General features: G+C 36.8%; 1 protein-coding gene across 1 annotated transcript in view; it reads right to left on the reverse strand.

The window, feature by feature from the left end:
- LOC136866414 (transient-receptor-potential-like protein) overlaps positions 1–20,855 on the reverse strand; it is a 208,634-nt gene that overhangs the window by 88,538 nt on the left and 99,241 nt on the right. Inside the window, exon 12 of the mRNA XM_067143337.2 lies at positions 2,010–2,133. Within this exon, the coding sequence (XP_066999438.2) occupies positions 2,010–2,133 (124 nt within the window). The remainder of the gene's footprint in view (positions 1–2,009; positions 2,134–20,855) is intronic.

The raw sequence follows: 20,855 nt of genomic DNA on the forward strand, positions 1-20,855 counted from the left end.
AAGATTACGTTCAAACTTTTAATTTCAATGCCAGATTTGAGTCCAATAATCATATTGCAGGGTGAAGAATTAATAAATTGTAAAAAAAAATTTTTTTAACCATCTATTATTCGCTCTGCGAGTCTATCCTACTCTGTATCGGCTCCAAAACCAAGTTCCACTCCCTGAGGTCCTACTCATGCCCTTTCCCAAAAAACTTTTCCTGGTACAGTACTTAATAATTTTAACTACTGGTAGTTGATCCTAAATGTTCTCTAAAGACATGGTTCTTGTGTTGGGGAATATAATGAGAGTGGAGAGTTTCTGTTTGGCCCATAACTTCAGTTATTCCAATGATTAATAACTGTGGTATGATGACTGCTCTTCTGACTATGAAAAAGAGAAAGAAGAAGAACAACGTACCTACTGGCAATTGTAAATTATTCTGCAGTTTTTTTCAGTATAGTTATAGATTTTTTACTTTGACTTTCATTCCATTCTACCAATCTCTGACATCTTTTGTTTTTTTGGTAAAAAGGTTTGAAGAGCAATGAATTTGGAGATATTTTACAAGAACATCACAGAGTTAACGTTACCTAAGTGCAAGTACACATATGAAGAATATTGTGTTGAATTTGTATTTTCGATGGCAGTTCAGATGATTTTCATAACATAGTATTACACTTTGATTGTTCAAATTATTCAATGTCTATCTTATTTAAGATCAGTCAAAGTTGTAAAATTTACTAGGTTTATTTAATAAAAAAAAGGAAGCAAATGCTGCCACAAATAAAAGATGTAATTGCCATATTAGTCCCAGCATTAAACAATGTGCTTTTCTTAAAATGCCTTCAAAAACAAATTGCATCTTGTATACAAAACCTAGTATTTTAAGAAAATTGATTTTATTATAACATGCATCCTGTGAGTAGCTATTTTATAATACTCTCCAATTGTTTTAGCTTGTAATATATTCACTAGGAATCTATGCATTACAATTATTGTCTACACAATGAATTGAAAAACAATTGCTTCTTTCATTGTGGCTTAACCAGTGCAGGAATAGGTAATTTCCAATTTAACTTTTCATGTCATTGAGATATATATATACAATAACTTGAATGACCCATACCTGACCTATTGATATTTGAAATTGCACATGGATGACTTTGTCTAATGTGACTCATTTTCATGCACATGCAGAGCAGTTTTATACGAATTTGTCATCGCAGTGGGAGTGTACTTTTGTAGTGTAACAGGTAGCACTATTAGCTGTTGTCCTTGGGGGCCCAGGTTTGATTCCTGATACTGCCAGAAATGTAAGATTGTCAGTGGGCTGATATGTGGTTAAAAAGGTGAATGCAGCTCACTTCTATTGGGGATGTGCTTAAGAAGAGCTGCACCACCTCAAAGAATATAAGGACATGAGTTAAAATGCAGTGACACTGACAGGGTAGCTGAAGAAGTCTAGCATACAACAGTGAGTGGCCACAGCACAGGAAAAAGTCCCAAGTGAATACATTATAAATGAGTTTAAAAACTGCTATGTTTCTATCAACTAAGGTGGGTGTGAGGATGACAGCATGGAAAGAACTCAACTCTGAGTCTGATTCTAATAGCCCCACTGTTATTGAAAAACTGGAGCAAGAAGAAGAAAGTGAAGAAGACAAGGAAGTTGACTGAGAGTAAAAATACTAGTAATAAACTTTTGTACCAAAAAAAAAAAAAAAAAAAAAAAAGTTTCAACTCCCTATTGAATCGGTACCTAGACAGATGTTCTTTTTATGTAATATCATTTTATACTAAGGTCATAACTGAGTCATAAGTGAAACTGTTTTACGTGGGGTCTCTTTTTGCTTCTTGTACACCACCATCAAAACTTCAGGGTCATTTTATGTGTGAGGCTGTCTTATTTTCAGCCCAATTTAGTAATTTTTGGATAAATGACCAAAAAGTCTGAACAGAGTTGGTATTCATGAAGTATAGGTAATTAATATATAATACTATTTTCAAATGATAGAAATACTCACTTTCCGAAGTATCTCCATTTCATGCAGGAATCACCATAATTTTCCCAATCAGGCAGACCTCCTGGCAGATGGTAACATTTGCCTCTCTCAAGATCAGCAAAATACCACAGTAGTTGGTTCAAACCTGAAAAAGATCCCATTTCAATCATAAATATATTTCATTTCATCATTTTTAAATATTGTAATTGTAATCATTTAATTATTTCACTGAGCACGTGCACGTTGCTAACATTTATTATTATTATAAAGGGTGGCCCAACTACCCCTTGTGGTCTAGTTTTATGCAACACACTGCATTTCCTACTATCCTGAAAAACACGTGTCCCTCTCCCTAATCTCGAGTAATGTAACGAGATGTGTGGTTACAGGCTAGAAAACAGCAGTAATCATGATTGCCACTATTAATTCATTATAGATACCCCAAATGAAATCATAAAACAAGCACAGACATAAAGAATACATACGTTACAACAAGAGGTGTACACACAGACAGGAGCAGGTATTGTATAGGCTGGGAACTGCCCTTTGCATGCCAAGCCTTGCAATAGCTCATTTTGCAGGGGCATGGCTAGAGTATGATAGTGGACAAGGCTTGAGGGATGGAGGTTCAAATCGCATGCAAATAATGTTTCTTTTTTCACTACCAATTGTCTGGGATGTTGTAAGGTTGCATATTTATTAGTTTTCACATACAGATTTGTTTATGTAGCCCTGAAAGGGCCATTGGTATAATGGCATAGTGTATTGGACTGGGTTGGACGAGGCTAGGAACACATCACAGAATTTCAGTTTGCATTCGTTTTTCAATAATTGTAAACACTTGAAAGGGGGTAAAACGTCTTCTTTCAGGTATGTGGTGATTTCATATTCAGAAGTGTTAACTGACAATACATTTTTTGTATTATTTTCTTGCATAATGCTGCCTTACAAGCACCGTATATCAGGTAATTTTGCTGGTTCCGAAGAAAGGGTCATCTGATATAAACATTTAAAAAAATATTTACTATTTTTGGCAAATATTTAAGTGCTTAAGCTTACATCTGTAATTGTAGATTCAGGACTCTGCTGTTGATTAGTTTGTCTGTAGCATCAGTTAGAGCACTCAGACTGTGGGAAACTCATCCTGTTTTAAGTGGGGATTTAACAGTGTTATAATGGAACATATTTCATTCCCCTCAGTGTCTATGTACTGTATATTAATTGCATCCAGCAATGACTGTCTTACTGTCACACATCCTAATCTATGGTGTGTTGACTTCTGAAGATGAGAGATGACACTTTTCATAATGGGGATTGTCTCAGACGCTGTCACTGTAGAAGAACTTAGGGCAAATATTGATCAAAAATGTATAATGTATTGAACAATAAATTAATATGTTCCTATTGTGACACTGCAAGATTTACTGGAAGGGTGAGATCAGCAGATGCAAATACAATGGCTCTCTTCTGTTCTAGAAGTCTTTTTAGCATATGAAGAGTATTATGTAGGTTCATCTTAAATCAGGCAGTGTTGTGGTAGAGAAAGATATTTCTCTGTAGCTTTAATAATCTTTATGGATCTTGAGGAATACTTGAAAATTCCTACTAATTTCTTCCGTAACACAATCTCTCAATATTCTTCAAGCTGAAAAGCCCATCTTTCAGAACAAGTTGTAGTCTATGAGCTACACACAGCAAAAGGGGAAATTTTTCCATAGTCTTGGCACTTACTGCAACTGTAGTCATGAATCATAGGTACTGTTTTATCCATTAAACCTCAAGTTTCTAATGTCTTCAGGAATACTTGAAAATTCCTACTAATTTCTTACGTTACACAATTTCTCAATATTCTTCAAGCTGAAAAGTCCATCTTTCAGAACAAGTTGTAGTGTATGAGCTACACACAGTGAAAGGGGAAATTTTTCCAAAGTCTTGGCACTTACTATACTGTTATCATGAATCATAGCTACTATTTTATCCATTAAACCTCAAGTTTCTAATGTCTTCTTCAAGAAATTTGCAATATTTTCACCTAGGTCTCACTTCTTCAAATGGTATCACGTCAGTGCATATTTGCTGAAGTTTGTAGTCCTGGTCTACATAGTGAACAGTGATACTTAGGTAGTCATTGGTTGCCGCTGATGTGCAAAAATCAGTTGTAATGGCTATACTATCTGCATTTCGGAGCTTGGCTTTTATTCTTGTTTCTACATACTGATACAGTTCTGGGAGGATGTCATTTGATATGTGCTTATGAGTAAGCATAATATATCTGGATTCAGGGAGCTGAATCAACTGCTTAAATCTGTTATCTTTTACAGTTCTAAATGGCTGGTTGTCTTTGCATATCAGTTAAGCTACTGTCATGGTAATTTACCTTCAATCGATTATCTCCAGTTTAAATTTGTTTTTACTGCCCGGAAAAGATATGAGAGTAGGCTGGCTAGTATTTGAATCCTGTGATGATTTGATGATGACTATAAAAAAGACAATGACTTCAAAATGGAATGAATGGCACAGGCTCTTGCACTGCCATTTTTTCACTTTGTTTTTGATTGATTTTGAAGTAAAGGAACTTGGGGCTTTCAACACTTTATTGAATTTGATGTCTTAATTATGCGATATCACATAATTTGATGACGAACATGACTGTTACATGCGTAACAATTTTCAACAATACAAAACCATCCGACCATTTGGAAATAGGCTTGGAAAGTGCCAACTTCAATTAATGAAATACATTTATAAAAATTAAAAAAGTCTCTTCATAACACACTTGTTACACTTTGACTGTTGTGAATTCTTTTGTTGGGATGTTCATGTTCAGTAAGACATGAGCTGAAGTGATATAATTCTTCAGGTTGCTAGTGTTGTGGAATTTTCCTCCTTGCAAGAAACTCATTTTACATATGCAGAAAATGGCATGGTATCTCTGACAGGATTAAATTGGAAAATGGTTCCATCACTTATATTATCAAAAAGCAGTCAATTATAATAAAAACTCCAGCTTCTGTTACTTCAAAATAACAACTGACTTGAAATTTTAAAATAGTAATATAAAATCAAAATCAGGTTTCATGCTAAAGGTGCTGATATTTTTTCAATTAGTTGCTTACTTGCGGTTTAAATAAACCACAGGATTTGTTTACTGAAAGTTTTTGTTAATTGTTGCACTGAGAACTAGATTATTTTGCAGGTGGGGCATGGTTTCTCCATAGTCGTTCAAACTGAAAATAAATAATCGTCGTTGCCGGGAAAAAACCTCCTATGTGCAAAATAACAAATTTTTCAGGAGAGACAAAAAACTATTTCATATAATAATACTTAACTTCATAATAATCGAAGTAATCTAGTTCCCTTCTGTACCTGTCTTTTTATAACCCTGTACTGTTTAACTGCAGTAATATCAATTATTTCACCAGATATTTAATTTTTGTTCATTATGTTGACACATGAGAGGTTATGGTTTCCACGAAATTACACATAGGAGATTTTGCTTTAAGAATGAAGCTTTTATTATATTGAAGTTTTACTCAAACACATGAATCATTACAGTTTATTCAGCTGAATTTTATTACATCAGTTGTTCCTAATTGTATTTTATTAAATGTATACTGTGCAAATTGATCACTGTCCTCTTCTGGGAACTTTTCACTTGTCCGGCTTTACAGAGAGATTATCATAGAAAGAGTGGTGGTCATGCTCAATTACCTGCTTCAGTTCCTGCAAATGAGTGAACTTAGATATTGTGATTGGCAATTGTGCAGTGTACAAACTGCGTGGTTCACCAATTGGAAAACTCATTCTCCTCCTTTGTGGAAGTTCTTCCCACTCTGCTGTGTGTTCCAATTTGTAATTTATTCTTCCATCAGGTAAGTACTGCAGTTGGTGGATATCTGTCACTACAGGGTCGCCAGATTTTCTTCCAGGCCGTAATGATGGGAAGTTTGATTTATGCTCAAAATCCTTAAAGAAACTGAAGTCGACACTTTTCACATTGTATGGTTGCTATATAATCCATGGGCGAATTAATTGGTGGAGAGAAGTAGTGCTCTAGAGTGGCATGGACACTATCACATTCCATCATAGTGTGCCCCTTTTCCAGATACAGTTGTTCCACGGTGATGTTCTTAGATCTAGTGGCATTACTTAAGGCGCTGGCTAAAACCTTGTTCCTATTCTGATAATTACAGCCATCAGAAATTAAGGTAACCTTATTGGTTGGAGGTGGCAAATTTTCAATAAAATTAACTATGCATGATGTAAATTCATTTGCACTTACGCCACCATTGCCCTCGTGCCATACATAAAGTGTAACATCACCATTTCTTAGATCATAAATTGTGAAATTGTGTACTTGAAGTTTCTGTCTGTAGTATGTCTTGGATGCTAGCAACTTAGGACACAAAAGAACACTTTGAAGATCCATTGTTACCACAACATGATAATCAGTACTGGCCTCCTTAGTTTTATTCTTCGTTTCCTGAGCCTCTTCTTTCCTTAGGTGTTGTTTTTGATATTCTTCTTCTTCTACTTGACCAACTTTATATGCACAGCAAATGTCGCACTGGTCTTTTTTAGGCAGATGAATATCAATTTTGTCTTCTTCCAACGTATCCATGAAAAGGGTTCTACAGCTCGGAGATTTGTTGTTTTCGTCACACCATTCCTTGTAGACTGAAAACATATGTAATTTTGATCGAAAAGTTGGCTCAACGTATACCTTTTTCGTGGACTTTCGACAATAATGGCTGGGAACTTTAGGTAAAACTCCAAGCCACTCACGAATTGTCCTCTTGCTTTCAATTTTCTTTTTTTTCTTGATGGACATAGGTACATCCTGCTTTTCTTGGGCACGTTTCTTCAATGGACTGCTTCGGGCATCGGTGTCTGAATTATCTGCTCCCTTACCAGTAGAAGTTGAAATATGTTCGACGTCCTTTACATGTGTCTATCTCTTGTAACTGTCCTCACCAATTCCCAAAGTGTTTATGAAAAATGTTCGTCAAACACGCACACTTTCTCCGTCAGGTTTAGTTAAATGTATATCATGGCCTACGTTCTTTCTTTTGATGTTGCCTGCTGTTTCTTTGCGCCTCCTGAGAACATTCCTAGTGGTGACAAGCCCTCTGATGTATGCCTTCTTTTCAGCCCAGGATGGAATCTGCCAGAAATCTTTGAACAATTGACATCGGTGCTCCTCGTTGATTGTACCGCAAAGGAATGTCTTCTGTGTCTTATTTATAAGTTCTTTATGTTTGCATCTGTTACCTAATTTTCTTGCCTGTTTTGTGATTACTTTAGCCTTTTGCTGTAAGCCTAAGTAAGGCTTGCCAAAGATTCTATTTGAACGGGATTTTTCCTTTGCTTTGTGGTTGAGTCTCTTCTCTGCGCTTACATTTCGTATATCAGGATTACCAACAGACATTTCGGAATGATCCAGCGCCTCACTCACAGTTTTCGTACCTTCGTTAGACGTATCTTCGGTCTTCGGTGTCCCTCTATTTTTATGAGAGTTCAGTATATTTTGGAGATCATCTTCTTCTACATTCCACTTAATGGAAGACATATCATGTAGATCTTCTAAATCTGAAATAAATGATTTAATATTAGAACACAGTTTTTATCCTTCGTGTGGCTCCATTTGTCAACGTCACAGATTTTACACTAATTGCTTTGTACTCGTATTAGTCACAATTTTATGTTTAAGTAGAAGGCTTGTAAAACTTCAAACATACCTATTATAGGGCAGGCGATTTCCATTGCCTCCACATTTCTTGCAGTGCTGGTAGAGTCATTATCAGACTGCTATGGATGCAGTAAGTTCTTCTAGATGAAAGGGAAATGAGGATTATTTTGTAGATAAATTTTAGAGGCCACATGACTATTTGTTTACCAATAATGCAACATTCATATTGAACATAGTTTCTATGATATCCATGTGTTTCAAGTTGGTATTGTAATTCATACGTACCTGCTGCAGAACTTGTAACATCCATCACATCATCCAATATTTCTTCCATGGTAGGGGTGTCGTCATTTCCATAGTGATTTGTCTCTGTTGTGGGTTTTACAAATGCACCTGCGGTATATTAAAGGAAATAAAACGATCATACTACTGTCATCTTACAATCCATAGTAGTTGTTATTTAAATGTGCATAGAGTTGGGATAGCCCTCGTGTTTTTTGGTATTTTAAGATTTGCAATGCATCATGCTTTCATCACTGTTTATTAATTGACTTACCTTTGTCTGACTGATAATCTTTTGTAGATATCTCCAATGCCATTTGTAGAATCTTCTTTCCACGGCTGAACATTTCTCTTCACAATAAAGTTCCTGCAGCAATAATAGTAGAAGCGGCAGAAAAAGATCTGACGTCTACTTGTTCAATCTGGCGCCATACAGAGTAAACAATCCCTATAGAGTTGTCATTGTCGAGCTGAAGGCGGAAAAGTATAACACTAACGTGTTTGACTCAACACATAGGAGATATTTCTCGGTAGCGTGAACAGTGTGGACCAACGTATAATGCTCCTATGTGTCCTTCAAGCACATAGGAGATTTTCCCCAGCAACAAAAATGCTAAGACCGGGCTAGTTGGCCGTGCGCGTAGAGGCGCGCGGCTGTGAGCTTGCATCCGGGAGATAGTAGGTTCGAATCCCACTATCGGCAGCCCTGAAAATGGTTTTCCGTGGTTTCCCATTTTCACACCAGGCAAATGCTGGGGCTGTACCTTAATTAAGGCCACGGCCGCTTCCTTCCAACTCCTAGGCCTTTCCTATCCCATCGTCGCCATAAGACCTATCTGTGTCGGCGCGACGTAAAGCCCCTAGCAAAAAAAAAAAAAAAAAAAAAAAAATGCTAAGCCACATAGGAGGTGCAATATTTTGTGGAATTTAACCAATTTAATATTTTCTAACACATTGGAGGTTTTACCACTTCATAGTGGCAGCCATTCTGAATCTCTTGGTACTAAAATCTCATTTTCACAAATTCTGACACATAGGAGGTTTTTTCCCGGCAACGACATAATGCTATGATATCATATTTGAAAATATCTCCCTCAAGCTACAATATGGCTTATTTTATTGTCCTGGTACATGGCTTTTAAAGAAATTTGTACTTTAGACATACTGGTACCAGAACATCTGCAGAAATTCAGAGAAAAGTCCCTTTGCTTATGTGATTAATCGAGGTATAAATGAGCCGAATTTCTTGCTATACCTGCTACGAGCTATTTTAAAACTAATGAGTTGAGAGACATGTACTCCTTGTGACCACTTTACAATCTGTCACTTCTAGCAAGTTGACAATATTAATTAAAAATGTTAATATTCTACTAACATAGTATAAGAAATTACATATCAGCTTCATATCCATATTGATAGTACTGAAATACACTTATAAGACTTTATTAGATAGTCCTATTCAGTACAAAGTTTTCTCCTCTATCTATGAGGGGGTCAAATATTCATCAGACACACACATGAATTTTCTCTACACACCTAAATACAACCTTTTATTTACAGGTCAGACAATATTCCAATTGACAGTACTCTATTAACTTCAAACACAGAAGAATTGGAGGCATAAACTTCTCCATTTTATTACATCTGACAACTATCTAAGGAGCACCAAATAACATATCTATATCTATATATATATAAAATAAGAGTTTTGTCTGTACATTGCTCAGAATTTAAAAAGAATGGTATTTCTGTATCGGTCATGTCCACAGTAATGAGGAAATGCACTTTTTACTTTTCTGTAATGTCTGTCTGTCTGTCTGTCTGTACACGCATCACGAGAAAATGGCTGAAAAGAATTTAATGAAACTCAGTATAAAAAGTCGGGGGATTAACCACTACAATCTAGGCTATAAACCATTTTATTCACGCTGAGTGAAATGGTAGTTTAGGGGAAGGCCTAAAATTTTATTCTCAAATATTTATATCATTAGTGGTCGTATAGATAAATACTACATAACTAAAGTTATATAGAATTCAATTTCCTATCATTTATGTCTTATACATTTTTACCATACCGGCTATGATAAGACAGATATTCATGAATTTGTATTTTTGTTGGTAAGTACATATCAGCGCTGAGCCACTAGAAAATGGGTAAACAGAATTTAAAGAAGATTGTTATATAGAGTCAGGGAATAAGAAACTACAGTTTAAGCTATGAATAATTTCATTCACCCTGGATGAAATGGTAGTTGAGGGGAAGGCACCTAAAATTTAATTTTTAAATACCTATGTTATTTGTCCTATCGAAAAGTACTACATAACAAATGTTACAGAGAATACAGTTTCCGATCATTTATGTTTTATTCAGTTTTACAGTACCGACTATGATAGGAGTGGTATTTCAGAGTCGGAAGAAAATTAAATGTGAAGACCTACAATATTGAATGCGCAAACATTGATTAACAATAACATTACATTGACCATTGTTTGTTGCGATGTTCTTTGTCTCTTATGTTAACACTCAACTCCAATAGATGGGACTACTACTGTGTACCAATTATAACAGCCTGCCTGAATACTGGCGGGAAATAGCTGGGGAGTTAGATAACTTTGTTCTCTAGCATACCATTCCTCAGGTTCATATATTTCCTGATACTGCTGGTACGTAACACACTGGTTCATCATACTATTCCAGCTGTACGATCCCTACTCTGATGCACTGTTTTAATTGAGCAGTGTGCACACTTAAGACAGAAGCTCTCTTAGTAGTAGTATGAAGTGGTCTAGAATTACAATTTAGGCCTATTCCAAATTATAGCACCACAATTCACTAAACAATTGAAAATTCAACCCTGATAAGAGCCGTTTCTTAAGAAAAGCTTCTTCCTCTTCACTTTTATTAAATTCTACATTAATTTTATTCCAGATTAGCGGCGAAGATGGAGTTTCCTCCAAGTCAGATAGTTTTTTCCTCTGCCAGTGTAGTGAATTGAGATTTTCCGAGTCATCAGATACTCCTAGGGAACAGATAAGTAAACGGGCATAGTTTTTGCCGTGGGAATCTCCACTATTTGAACCCCCCACCCCTCTGCTGATAAAAAACGAAGAGTGATCACGGGTGTCTGTGGGCTGATCATTCCAGCTCTGGAACTTTGGACTGTTAGATAGGCAGCGTAGTACTGTTCGTTAACATTGAGAAAATGTGTGGTTTTTCCTTTCATCAAATATTTCATATGAAAGCATTTCTTTTAATCGCGCCATTCCTACTAACCTATGTTCATTTCAGTTGGGAAAACGACTAAGACAGTCTTTCTGAGGATTTAAAAAGGCAGGTGGAGAGTGAGCGTCTGCCATTATAATGAAAACTCCCCAACCTGATTGTGACTGATGGTAGGTAAATGGGCCTACCATTACAATGAAAATTCCTAACCCCTTCTTCATATGAAAAAAGATGTTTGGTGCCTTATCCATCGCCTTTCTAGGGTAGCGTTAAGAGCTGTGCAATTTAATACAATCTTGCTCACAATGTGTACACTACCTGACCTAGAATGCTGTATACAATGTAGAATTCTGTTGTGAAACACGCATACATCAGCTAGTCTCTCTAAATTTAAAGGGTAGGTGTCAGAAGATTAATTCCACTAGTGTACAATTCCATTATAGCACTAACACATTTTTTCGTCTATTTCTCAGACTTCAACACTTCACAAGCCGTTACACTTACACCTAAGAATCCAGTTGAACTCCTCTTCAGACTTACATGGATGATAACTTTATAAGCTTAACAATCTAGGCAACATACTACATATTTAAGAGAAGATAGAATAATTTGCTATTTAAATGAGACTTGATCAAGCAGTTCACTTCGAATATTACTAACAATAGACTCTCGTTCGCTAAAGAAAATATTTTATTCTATAGAAGATTTTAGCAACCCACAAATCATTTTAAGCTGAACATATTGTTTTCCTGTATATACTGAAAAAATTTGTGTAAATATTATGATTTCTTTTTGACTTCAATTATCAACATTATGAGTGTTAATATATATTTTTATTTATATTATCTCCATTTGATGTGAAAAGACCCCATTAGAACTTTAAAATATGATCAACCAATTCATTCCAAATGTGACCACAATGTTCCTATACATCAATGTATATTATTGTAAACAATTATTTTTTAAGAATAGTTTTAATATAACATCCACTTCAGAGCTCTGACCTAGATTATAGAATTTATGGCTGGTGATGCCTGTAATGACAGGTGAAACATGTACCATTATATGCTTAAACCTTAATGTAATGATTGTATCATAGTCGTAAAGACTTCAAAGTGTTGAATAGGTGGTTCTCAATGAATTAATTGTAAAAAAAATTAAAATATTGTAAATCTCACCAGATTTCCTTTTAACGTAATAAACTTCATGGTTGGGTTCCATATTGAGTTAAGACTTAACTTAAAAATTAGAACAAAATTTATTGTTCCACCTTCTCAATACTTTAAATTTTTTTTTTTTTTTTGCTAGTTGTTTTACGTCGCACCGACACAGATAGGTCTTACGGCGACGATGGGACAGGAAAGGGCTAGGAGTGGGAAGGATGCGGCCGTGGCCTTAATTAAGGTACAGCCCCAGCATTTGCCTGGTGTGAAAATGGGCTTAAAATCATTTAATGTTTATCAAAACATTAAAAGATACTAATAACTAGAGACGGGAATTTGCCTATTTGCCTATTTTATTCCTGTGTTCAGAAACGTAGGCTTTTGAGATATAAATCCGTTTTGGGTTCCTTTAAGCTAGATTTTGTTGGTTTTATTGTGCCTATAAATGCCTATTTCAGGGCTTTGTGCCTATTTTGAGTATATTTGCCTATTTGATGCCTTTTTAATATATTTTAAAGAAGCCGATTTTCTTCCAGTAACTGATGTGCTCGACAGAATTACCTTCTCATTTCTCAAGATCTGTTTACACCACGAACAAAAATGGAAATTCTCGGAAATTACCAGAAATAGTTCTTGGGAAATTTCCGTCAGGAGAAACAAGGAACAATTTGACAACGTCCAACTACGTTTCATAACCCATACCCCTTATACCTCCTCCTCGATGTGAAATGTTGTACGCGTACGCTTTATCTTCAGAACGTGTTGTGATTTATTGTGAAGAAGTAGTGTGTCTATGGCAATGCCCAAAGGAAAATCACCAGGCGAGTTCGCTGTGCACTTAGGGGCACACAGCTGTGAGCTTGCATCCGGGAGATAGTGGGTTCGAGCCCCACTGTTGGCAGTGCTGACGAGGGTTTTCCGTGTTTTCTCATTTTCACACCAGGCAAATCCTGGGATGTACCTTAATGCCACGGTCGCTTCCTTCCCACTCCTAGGCCTTTCCCATCCCATTGCCACTATAAGACCTATCTGTGTCGGCGTGACGCAAAAAAAAAAAAAAAAAAAAGTAACTTAATTGCAAAGAAAAATCGTCGAAGTCCTACTGGCTGAAGCGGTGGATCACAGGTGATCCCAATTTCTCTACGGATGGAAGGGTAGTCTTCTGCCAAGCTTACTGTAAGGAGGAAAGTTCGTTTGTTCCTTTTATCCATTATTGTGACCGAACTACGATCACATTGCATTGTAGCATTTATAGGCCTATTAAATTACGTATTGTGGAAAGTTGTTTTGTTGCAATGCCGTATTAGTCGTGACCTTTCAATAATTGATATTGCTAAAATTTAAATAATAATTTAATTACTGAACGAGGAGTTAGAACACTCGGTGATCTCTTGTCACAGAGTGGATGAAAATTATAAATAGGTATTTTGAACTCTGATTCATTTCCTGTGAAAATAGAGATTCACAACTGAAATATTTTCTTTCTTTCGTTCTTTCTTTCTTTCTTAATCTATTTACCCTCTAGGGTAGGTTTTTCCCTCGGGCTCAGCGAAGGATCTCACCTCTACTGTCTCAAGGGCAATGTCCTGGAGCGTGAGACTTTGGTTGAGGATACAACTAGGGAGGATGACTAGTACCTCGCCCAAACCTTCTGTGCTAAACAGGGGCCTTGTGAAGGCATGGGAAGATTGAAGGGACAGGCAAAGAAGAGGGAAGGAATTGGCCGCGTTCTTAAGTTATCGTAGATAACATCCTGACATTTCTCTGGAGAAGTGGCAGAGCCGGGAATCGAACCCGGGCCTCCGTGGGTGGCGGCTAATCACGCTAACTACCACACCACAGACGCAGACTACAAATGAAATTTGATTTTTTAAAAATCGTGAGTAACTTTCGTTAGCGCTATGTGTAGGTTCTAGTGAACTCTATTATGCTTCCGCTAAGCCTTCGCGAAACATAGGATGGAGATCGAATGTGGTGCCGCTAGGACAATGTCACAGAGGCTAGACCTACAGGATGGTACGGCTTCGACGATGTCACAGCGTGTCTTACAAAGCTGCAAAGACTATCTTTACAAGATCAGGACAGTGAAAAGACCGTTGGTCTGGATTGTGAGGTCCGGTTAGTAACCGTTGTGCTGGCAGGGGGGGGCAAGCAAAAATAGTCTGGGGTGGGTAAGCTCTAGCATCCCATCTAGAGTCTTGCTAAATGGTGACAAAAAGTAAGGTTATGGGCGCATGCCACGACAGTTTCAAATAACGCGCGTCTTTCTAATTTTTAACGAGGGTGGCAGCCTTGTGGGCACACATGATGCAGGATCTATTGCAGGCAACAGAAAATAGTCTTCATGGCAGCTGACTCGGCTGACCAAAGCCGGCGAATAGCAACATGTACAATGTTCACAAATCTGAGATTTTTAGTGCCTCCATTTTAATTCTCCTATATAAGTAAGAATACTGCTAGGGGCAGCTTGATGAGTCCCTGGCAATAATATAGGTAGGATCTCTCCTCTACGCTACTCAGGTATCGTTTCACGTCATTTTTTTTATTTTTTCATCCGGTGAACTCGACAGGAAACTGCCATATTAGAACTGTTTTTGAGGACATATTTCCATGTAAATTACGAATTCTCTTGTTCCTACTTTAAAGTATTGTACTTCTAGAAATATCATCTCTAATAGCCTTTTTCTTTTTTTATGAAACAAATGGATGATTATACTAAACATTATTGCCAATTAGCACACCTGTAGAAATTTAACATTTAGGAACATTGTAATTTAAGTCAATTTTATTATTTTTAAGATCAAATGTGAAAAGATACCATATAGATCAACATAGAAATACTGCGATGCATTTGACACGAGTACAGAAAGCGGTGTCATCACAGTTTTTCTACCTGTCCACTGTAAAGAGCGACCAACAACAATTTTCTATAGACCTGTGCACTGCAATGATGAGAGCTAATATCCCCTTGCATAAAAGGGAGCACCTTCAAATTTCAACAAGCTGCCGGGAGCAATGACCGAGTTGGAGAAGAGTGGCTTTCGCCTGGTGGTGTCATTTAAGGTTGTGGAAGAAGTCAGGAGAAGTTTTGACCGAACCTCTGGGGAGGTAGCCGCTGTCAGCAAAACGTTCCATAAGAGTCCTGCAGCAGAATCCATAATGGAAAGCGACGGTAAAAGTAGTCATGGTGCTACGAGGGGAGGTAGACGAAGCAGTTGAACTAAAACCAGATGAAATGGCTTCATTGAAGTTTTGTCCAATCACTTCCTGTGATGTTGAGAGATCTTTCTCTCAGTACAAAACAGTCTGCCTGACAGGAGAATAAGATTGTCACTGGAAAACATTGAAAAGTTGCTTGTAAATTCCTTTTATAGTAATTGAGTGTGTTATTAAATTATAAGTATTTTTTCATGCCTATTTTGTTGCCTATTTTACATGTTAGTGCCTATTTACGTGCCTATTTTGGCTAATTTAAGAGCCTATATGCCTGCCTATTTTAACTATTGTTAGTGCCTATAATTCTCGTCTCTACTAATAACAGGTACTAGTTTCGGTCCGTTTTTTGGACCATCATCAGCCTAGCCAAAATTACAAGCAAAAGACATAATCTAAAAATGAAGTGATGTGGATGAACAAGGGGATGGGATGGTGATGGAATGACATACAAAAGTAAAAACCTTATACATGTGTTACAATAAATATGACCAGAATATGTTAAAATTAACAGATGAATAAAAGCATTGTGATGTTGGAAAAAATCACTTGATGACAAAGTTTTAGGTTGACGGTTGAACTTGTGTTGCACACTTAAATTCGAGTGAAATCTTATGTAAGTTCTTATGTTTCTGGAAGGTTCTAAAAGCGAGTTCCACAATGGCACAGAGGGAATTGTCCAATATGACCAGTATAGACTTGACGAATTGAGAAAGATGGACTCGTTCTATGTAGCATGAACGATTGCTGTTTTTTAAAGGCAGTCTCAATTCAGTCAATGGAATTCACATGATTACTAATGTTTTAAAGAAGAAAGGCATGAAAATTGCCTTCAAAACCAGCAACAACAACATGCACATCTAACATAACACCTCACATATTAATAAAATAAACAGGTACTCAAAATCAGGTGTCTACAGAATTAGATGTAACATATGTTCAAATATTTCCTACATAGGGCAGACCGGTAGGAGTTTCAATATTAGATATTCTAAGCATTTCAACGCAGTCAAATACAACAAATTTTCAGCCATCGGCCAACATATGGTCGATTATAACCATAGTTTTACGAACATTGAAACAGACATGGACATACTCGAAATAGCTAAAAAGGGACCTCTACTCAACATAATTGAGAGTTTTTACATACATTTGGATCAATATTTTAATGCCAACTACAATCTTAATGAAATTACAGAGAAACCCAATATTTTATTTGATCTTTTTATTTCCTATTATAGGAAAAATAAATCAGCTGTTCATAACCCTTTCTTTAAATTAATTAAGGGTCCCCCACCACCACAAATACCATTAACTTCCCTCTCTCATAACCTGCCCTGAACCATTCCCCCTTCCCTCCCTCCCGTCTCCTTCCACACTTACGTCACCCTTCCTCTCCGCATCCCCCTCTCCTCTTTTGCTGTTCTATTCCGTGTGATGCTCACTCTGTCTGTTGCACTCATTCCAGCAGCTTGTTCTACAAATAGCGCAAGGTGAGTACTTGTTATTTTGCCCCCCCCCCCCTTTGTATTTTCTCTATTAGATCTCTCGAGTTAATTCCAATTTTGTTCTTCAGGGTCATTGGGTTCCGACTGAATTGAGACTGCCTTTAAAAACAGCAATCGTTCATGCTACATAGAACGAGTCCATCTTTCTCAATTCGTCAAGTCAATACTGGTCATATTGGACAATTCCCTCTGCGCATTGTGGAACTCACTTTTAGAACCTTCCAGAAACATAAGAACTTACATAAGATTTCACTCGAATTTAAGTGTGCAACACAAGTTCAACCGTCTACCTAAGACTTTGTCATCAAGTGATTTTATCCAACATCACAATGCTTTTATTCATCTGTTAATTTTAACATATTCTGGTCATATTTATTGTAACACATGTATAAGGTTTTTACTTTTGTATGTCATTCCATCACCATCCCATCCCCTTGTTCATCCACATCACTTCATTTTTAGATTATGTCTTTTGCTTGTAATTTTGGCTAGGCTGATGATGGTCAAAAAGACGGACTGAAACTAGTACCTGTTATTAGTATATTTTAATGTTTTGATAAACGTTAAATGATTCTAAGTATTGAGAAGGTGGAACAATAAATTTTGTACTCATTTTTAAGTTAAGATTTCCTTTGTTCTGAAGAAAAATCTGCAGTTCAGATAATGATAAACAAGCCTGGGCATTATATCCATAACATGTTGAAAACAACAGCCAGCTCCTGAAAGATCACTGAATTTTTTTCTAGGGAATCGATACAATCAAAAATGTTTTGCCCCACATCGATATTGAGTTCAGTTTTCCATTAATTACTATATACAACAATAAACTCTCTAAAATGAATTCATTTCTCTACCTTATTCCATTAGGGGAGTTAGGGATTGGAATAACTTGCCAAGGGAGATGTTCAATAAATTTCCAATTTCTTTGAAATCATTTAAGAAAAGGCTAGGAAAACAACAGATAGGGAATCTGCCACCTGGGCAACTGCCCTAAATGCAGATCAGTATTGATTGATTGATTTAGAAGATTTCACCTGGCATTTCTTAAGCATGGTGTCGATTATCATTTTTTCCTTCTTGCTAAGGTTTGCTTGTGTATTTCTAACCTGCTTCTCCAGCAAATTAATTGTCGATATTGCTGAGTTGAGACTGGGTCTAGCTCAAATTTAATTTCAATTAGCATTTTTTTAGTCGCCTTTTGAGCTATAATATTGTCTTTTCGGCATCAGAACGTGCATTAGAATGACCCAAATTTTGATCAACATTAGAAAGACCTTTTATTCCCCATTCACTGGTACACTACCATCTTCAGTCTTCTTTCTTCTTTTGCTGATGGTGTCTAGGTTCTTTTCCTGTTGGGAGTTTTGGAGGACTTATTTATTTATCGTATGGTTTACAATCACATCACAATAAAAGTATTTTAAAATTATTTTCACGTCTGAACAAATTCAGTCAAAATGTCAGATTGGTATCTCTAATATAATTTGCACCGTTTTCAGTAGCCATCAGGAACTCGGCTGGATCTCCTGAGCAGGCTGATAGAAGGCATTCTTGGATAATATGCTGAACAGTTTGTCTTTCAGCACCACAACTACACTCGGGAGATGGAATTTTCTTCCATTTATAAAGGGAGTCTGCGCATCTACCACAATTAGTTCTGATTCGGTTTAGAGTACACCAAATTTTTCTTGTGAGCTCAAAACCTGGTGGCTTAGATGTGATGCATGGCATAGCTTGCTGTTCTGGTGTTGCAGAGGTCTTCCATAATTGCTTCCAGCTGTCAATCATATTGAAATTACTTTCAGCAAGCTTCCTTGCAGTATTCAATGGAGTATCTTTTTGTTAATAATAGGGAGGTCAAGATGTACAGGAAGAGAAGAATTGTTGCACATATTATTGTACACCTTGATAAGTGCTTGTTCTCTTCTCACGGATGGAGGTGGTATGTGACTTAATGATGGCAGCCAATATGTTGGAGTACATCTGATTGTCCCTGATATTAAACGCATGGTTTGGTTGAGCTGAGTATCAACAAGCTTAACATAAGCACTGTTTATCCAGATTGGAGCACAATATTCAGCCACGGGATAAACTAGTCCAAGGGCAGAAGTCCGAAGTACAAAAGCTGTTGACCCCTATGTAGTGCTGCACAGTTTCTGTAGGATATTATTTCTGGTTCTAAGTTTGGCGGCAGTTCTGCTAAGATGTTCTTTGAAACTTAGTGTCCTATCTAGAATGACTCCTAGAAATTTTGGATACTTGGTATGTGAGAGTAATCTGCCATCAAAGTGAACTTTCAGTTCTCTATTCACTTGTTTATTGTTGAGATGGAACGAAGCAACTACTATCTTTGCTGTGCTTGGCTGTAACCTCCAGTCACGAAAGTATCGTCCCATAGTAGATAGGTCTCTGGTTAGAATATTCTCGGTAACTTCGAAGTCTATATGGCTAACAGCAAGGGCCCAGTCATCTGCGTACCCAAACTTCCTAGACGTAGTCTCTGGCACATCTGCTATATATAAACAGAACAAAAGGGGAGCCAGCACAGAACCTTGTGGGAGACCATTATTAAGATTTCTCAGTGAGCTCATACTATTGCCTATTTGAACCAGGAAGTTTCTGTTACTGAGCATGTTGTTAATAAGATTTCCAATGTGCAGGCATGGAATAATTTGTAGAAGTTTGAGAATCAATCCTTGTCTCCACACAGTATCATATGCTGCTGTTAGATCAACGAAGGCAATTGAAGTTTTCTGGTGTTTCTGAAAATTAGCCTCTATGAATATTGTCATAGAAAGGACCTGATCTGTACAGCTTTGGTGCGGGCGGAAGCCAGCTTGTTCAACAGGTAAGTTTTTGAAAATGATATGGCATATACGGTTATAAATAATTCTTTCCAGAAGTTTATAGATCATGCTAAGCAGAGCAATAGGTCTATAGCTTTGAGGTTTGTTGTTAGTTTTGCCAGGTTTAAGAATAGCAATGATTTTTGCCCTCTTTAATTCCTGGGGTATATTGCCTGATAGAAGAATGTCTGTGAAAAATTTAGCTAACCATATTCTTACATTTTTACCACAGTTGAGAAGGAACTCTGGATGAATACCATCGAAACCTGGAGCCTTTCCTTACAGGACTTAATCTCACTTGAAAGGTATTTCAGCAAATTAGGGAATATGTGAGGCACTGCTCCTGGCCGTAATTTCCATCTCACATGAGAGATATCCACTTTTTTACTATTCACTATAAAATTATCTGATTTTACTATCAAATTATGAGAGAAATGAACAAGAAAAATTCTGCTATTATGTGTTAACTCTGTATCCTTTCATGGAATAGCTCTGGCCCATTTTTCAAATTGATTTCTATCCTTCGGTGGAGAAAAAATCACAAATCATCAACTACTCTATTATAGCCTGACTTACAGCCAGGCAGAAAACAGTACGTCATGTTGAACTATTAAAATAATCAAGCCACATAATATACATGCTTGAAGCACAGAACACACAATGAACTGAGTTTATAAAGTGAAAGCAAAGAAAATTCAACTTATTCCCTGAAGTATCTCATACAGTAACGTCCCCCGCACTTTTCTATACCCGGCTGGAGCACATATTGGATATAATCGCTTGCAGTGGCGGGACCACAAACTACCATGCTATAAAGGCTGAGTCATCACACTTGGTCTTATATTTGTCATGGTTAAAATCCACTGAAGATGGCCTAAAATAGGTTGAAAAATGTTTAGTCAAGGAATATTTGACCCCCTAATAGATAGAGGAAGTCGGCCCC

Source organism: Anabrus simplex, chromosome 3 (assembly GCF_040414725.1).
Source record: "Anabrus simplex isolate iqAnaSimp1 chromosome 3, ASM4041472v1, whole genome shotgun sequence".
Taxonomy (NCBI): Eukaryota; Metazoa; Arthropoda; class Insecta; order Orthoptera; family Tettigoniidae; genus Anabrus; species Anabrus simplex.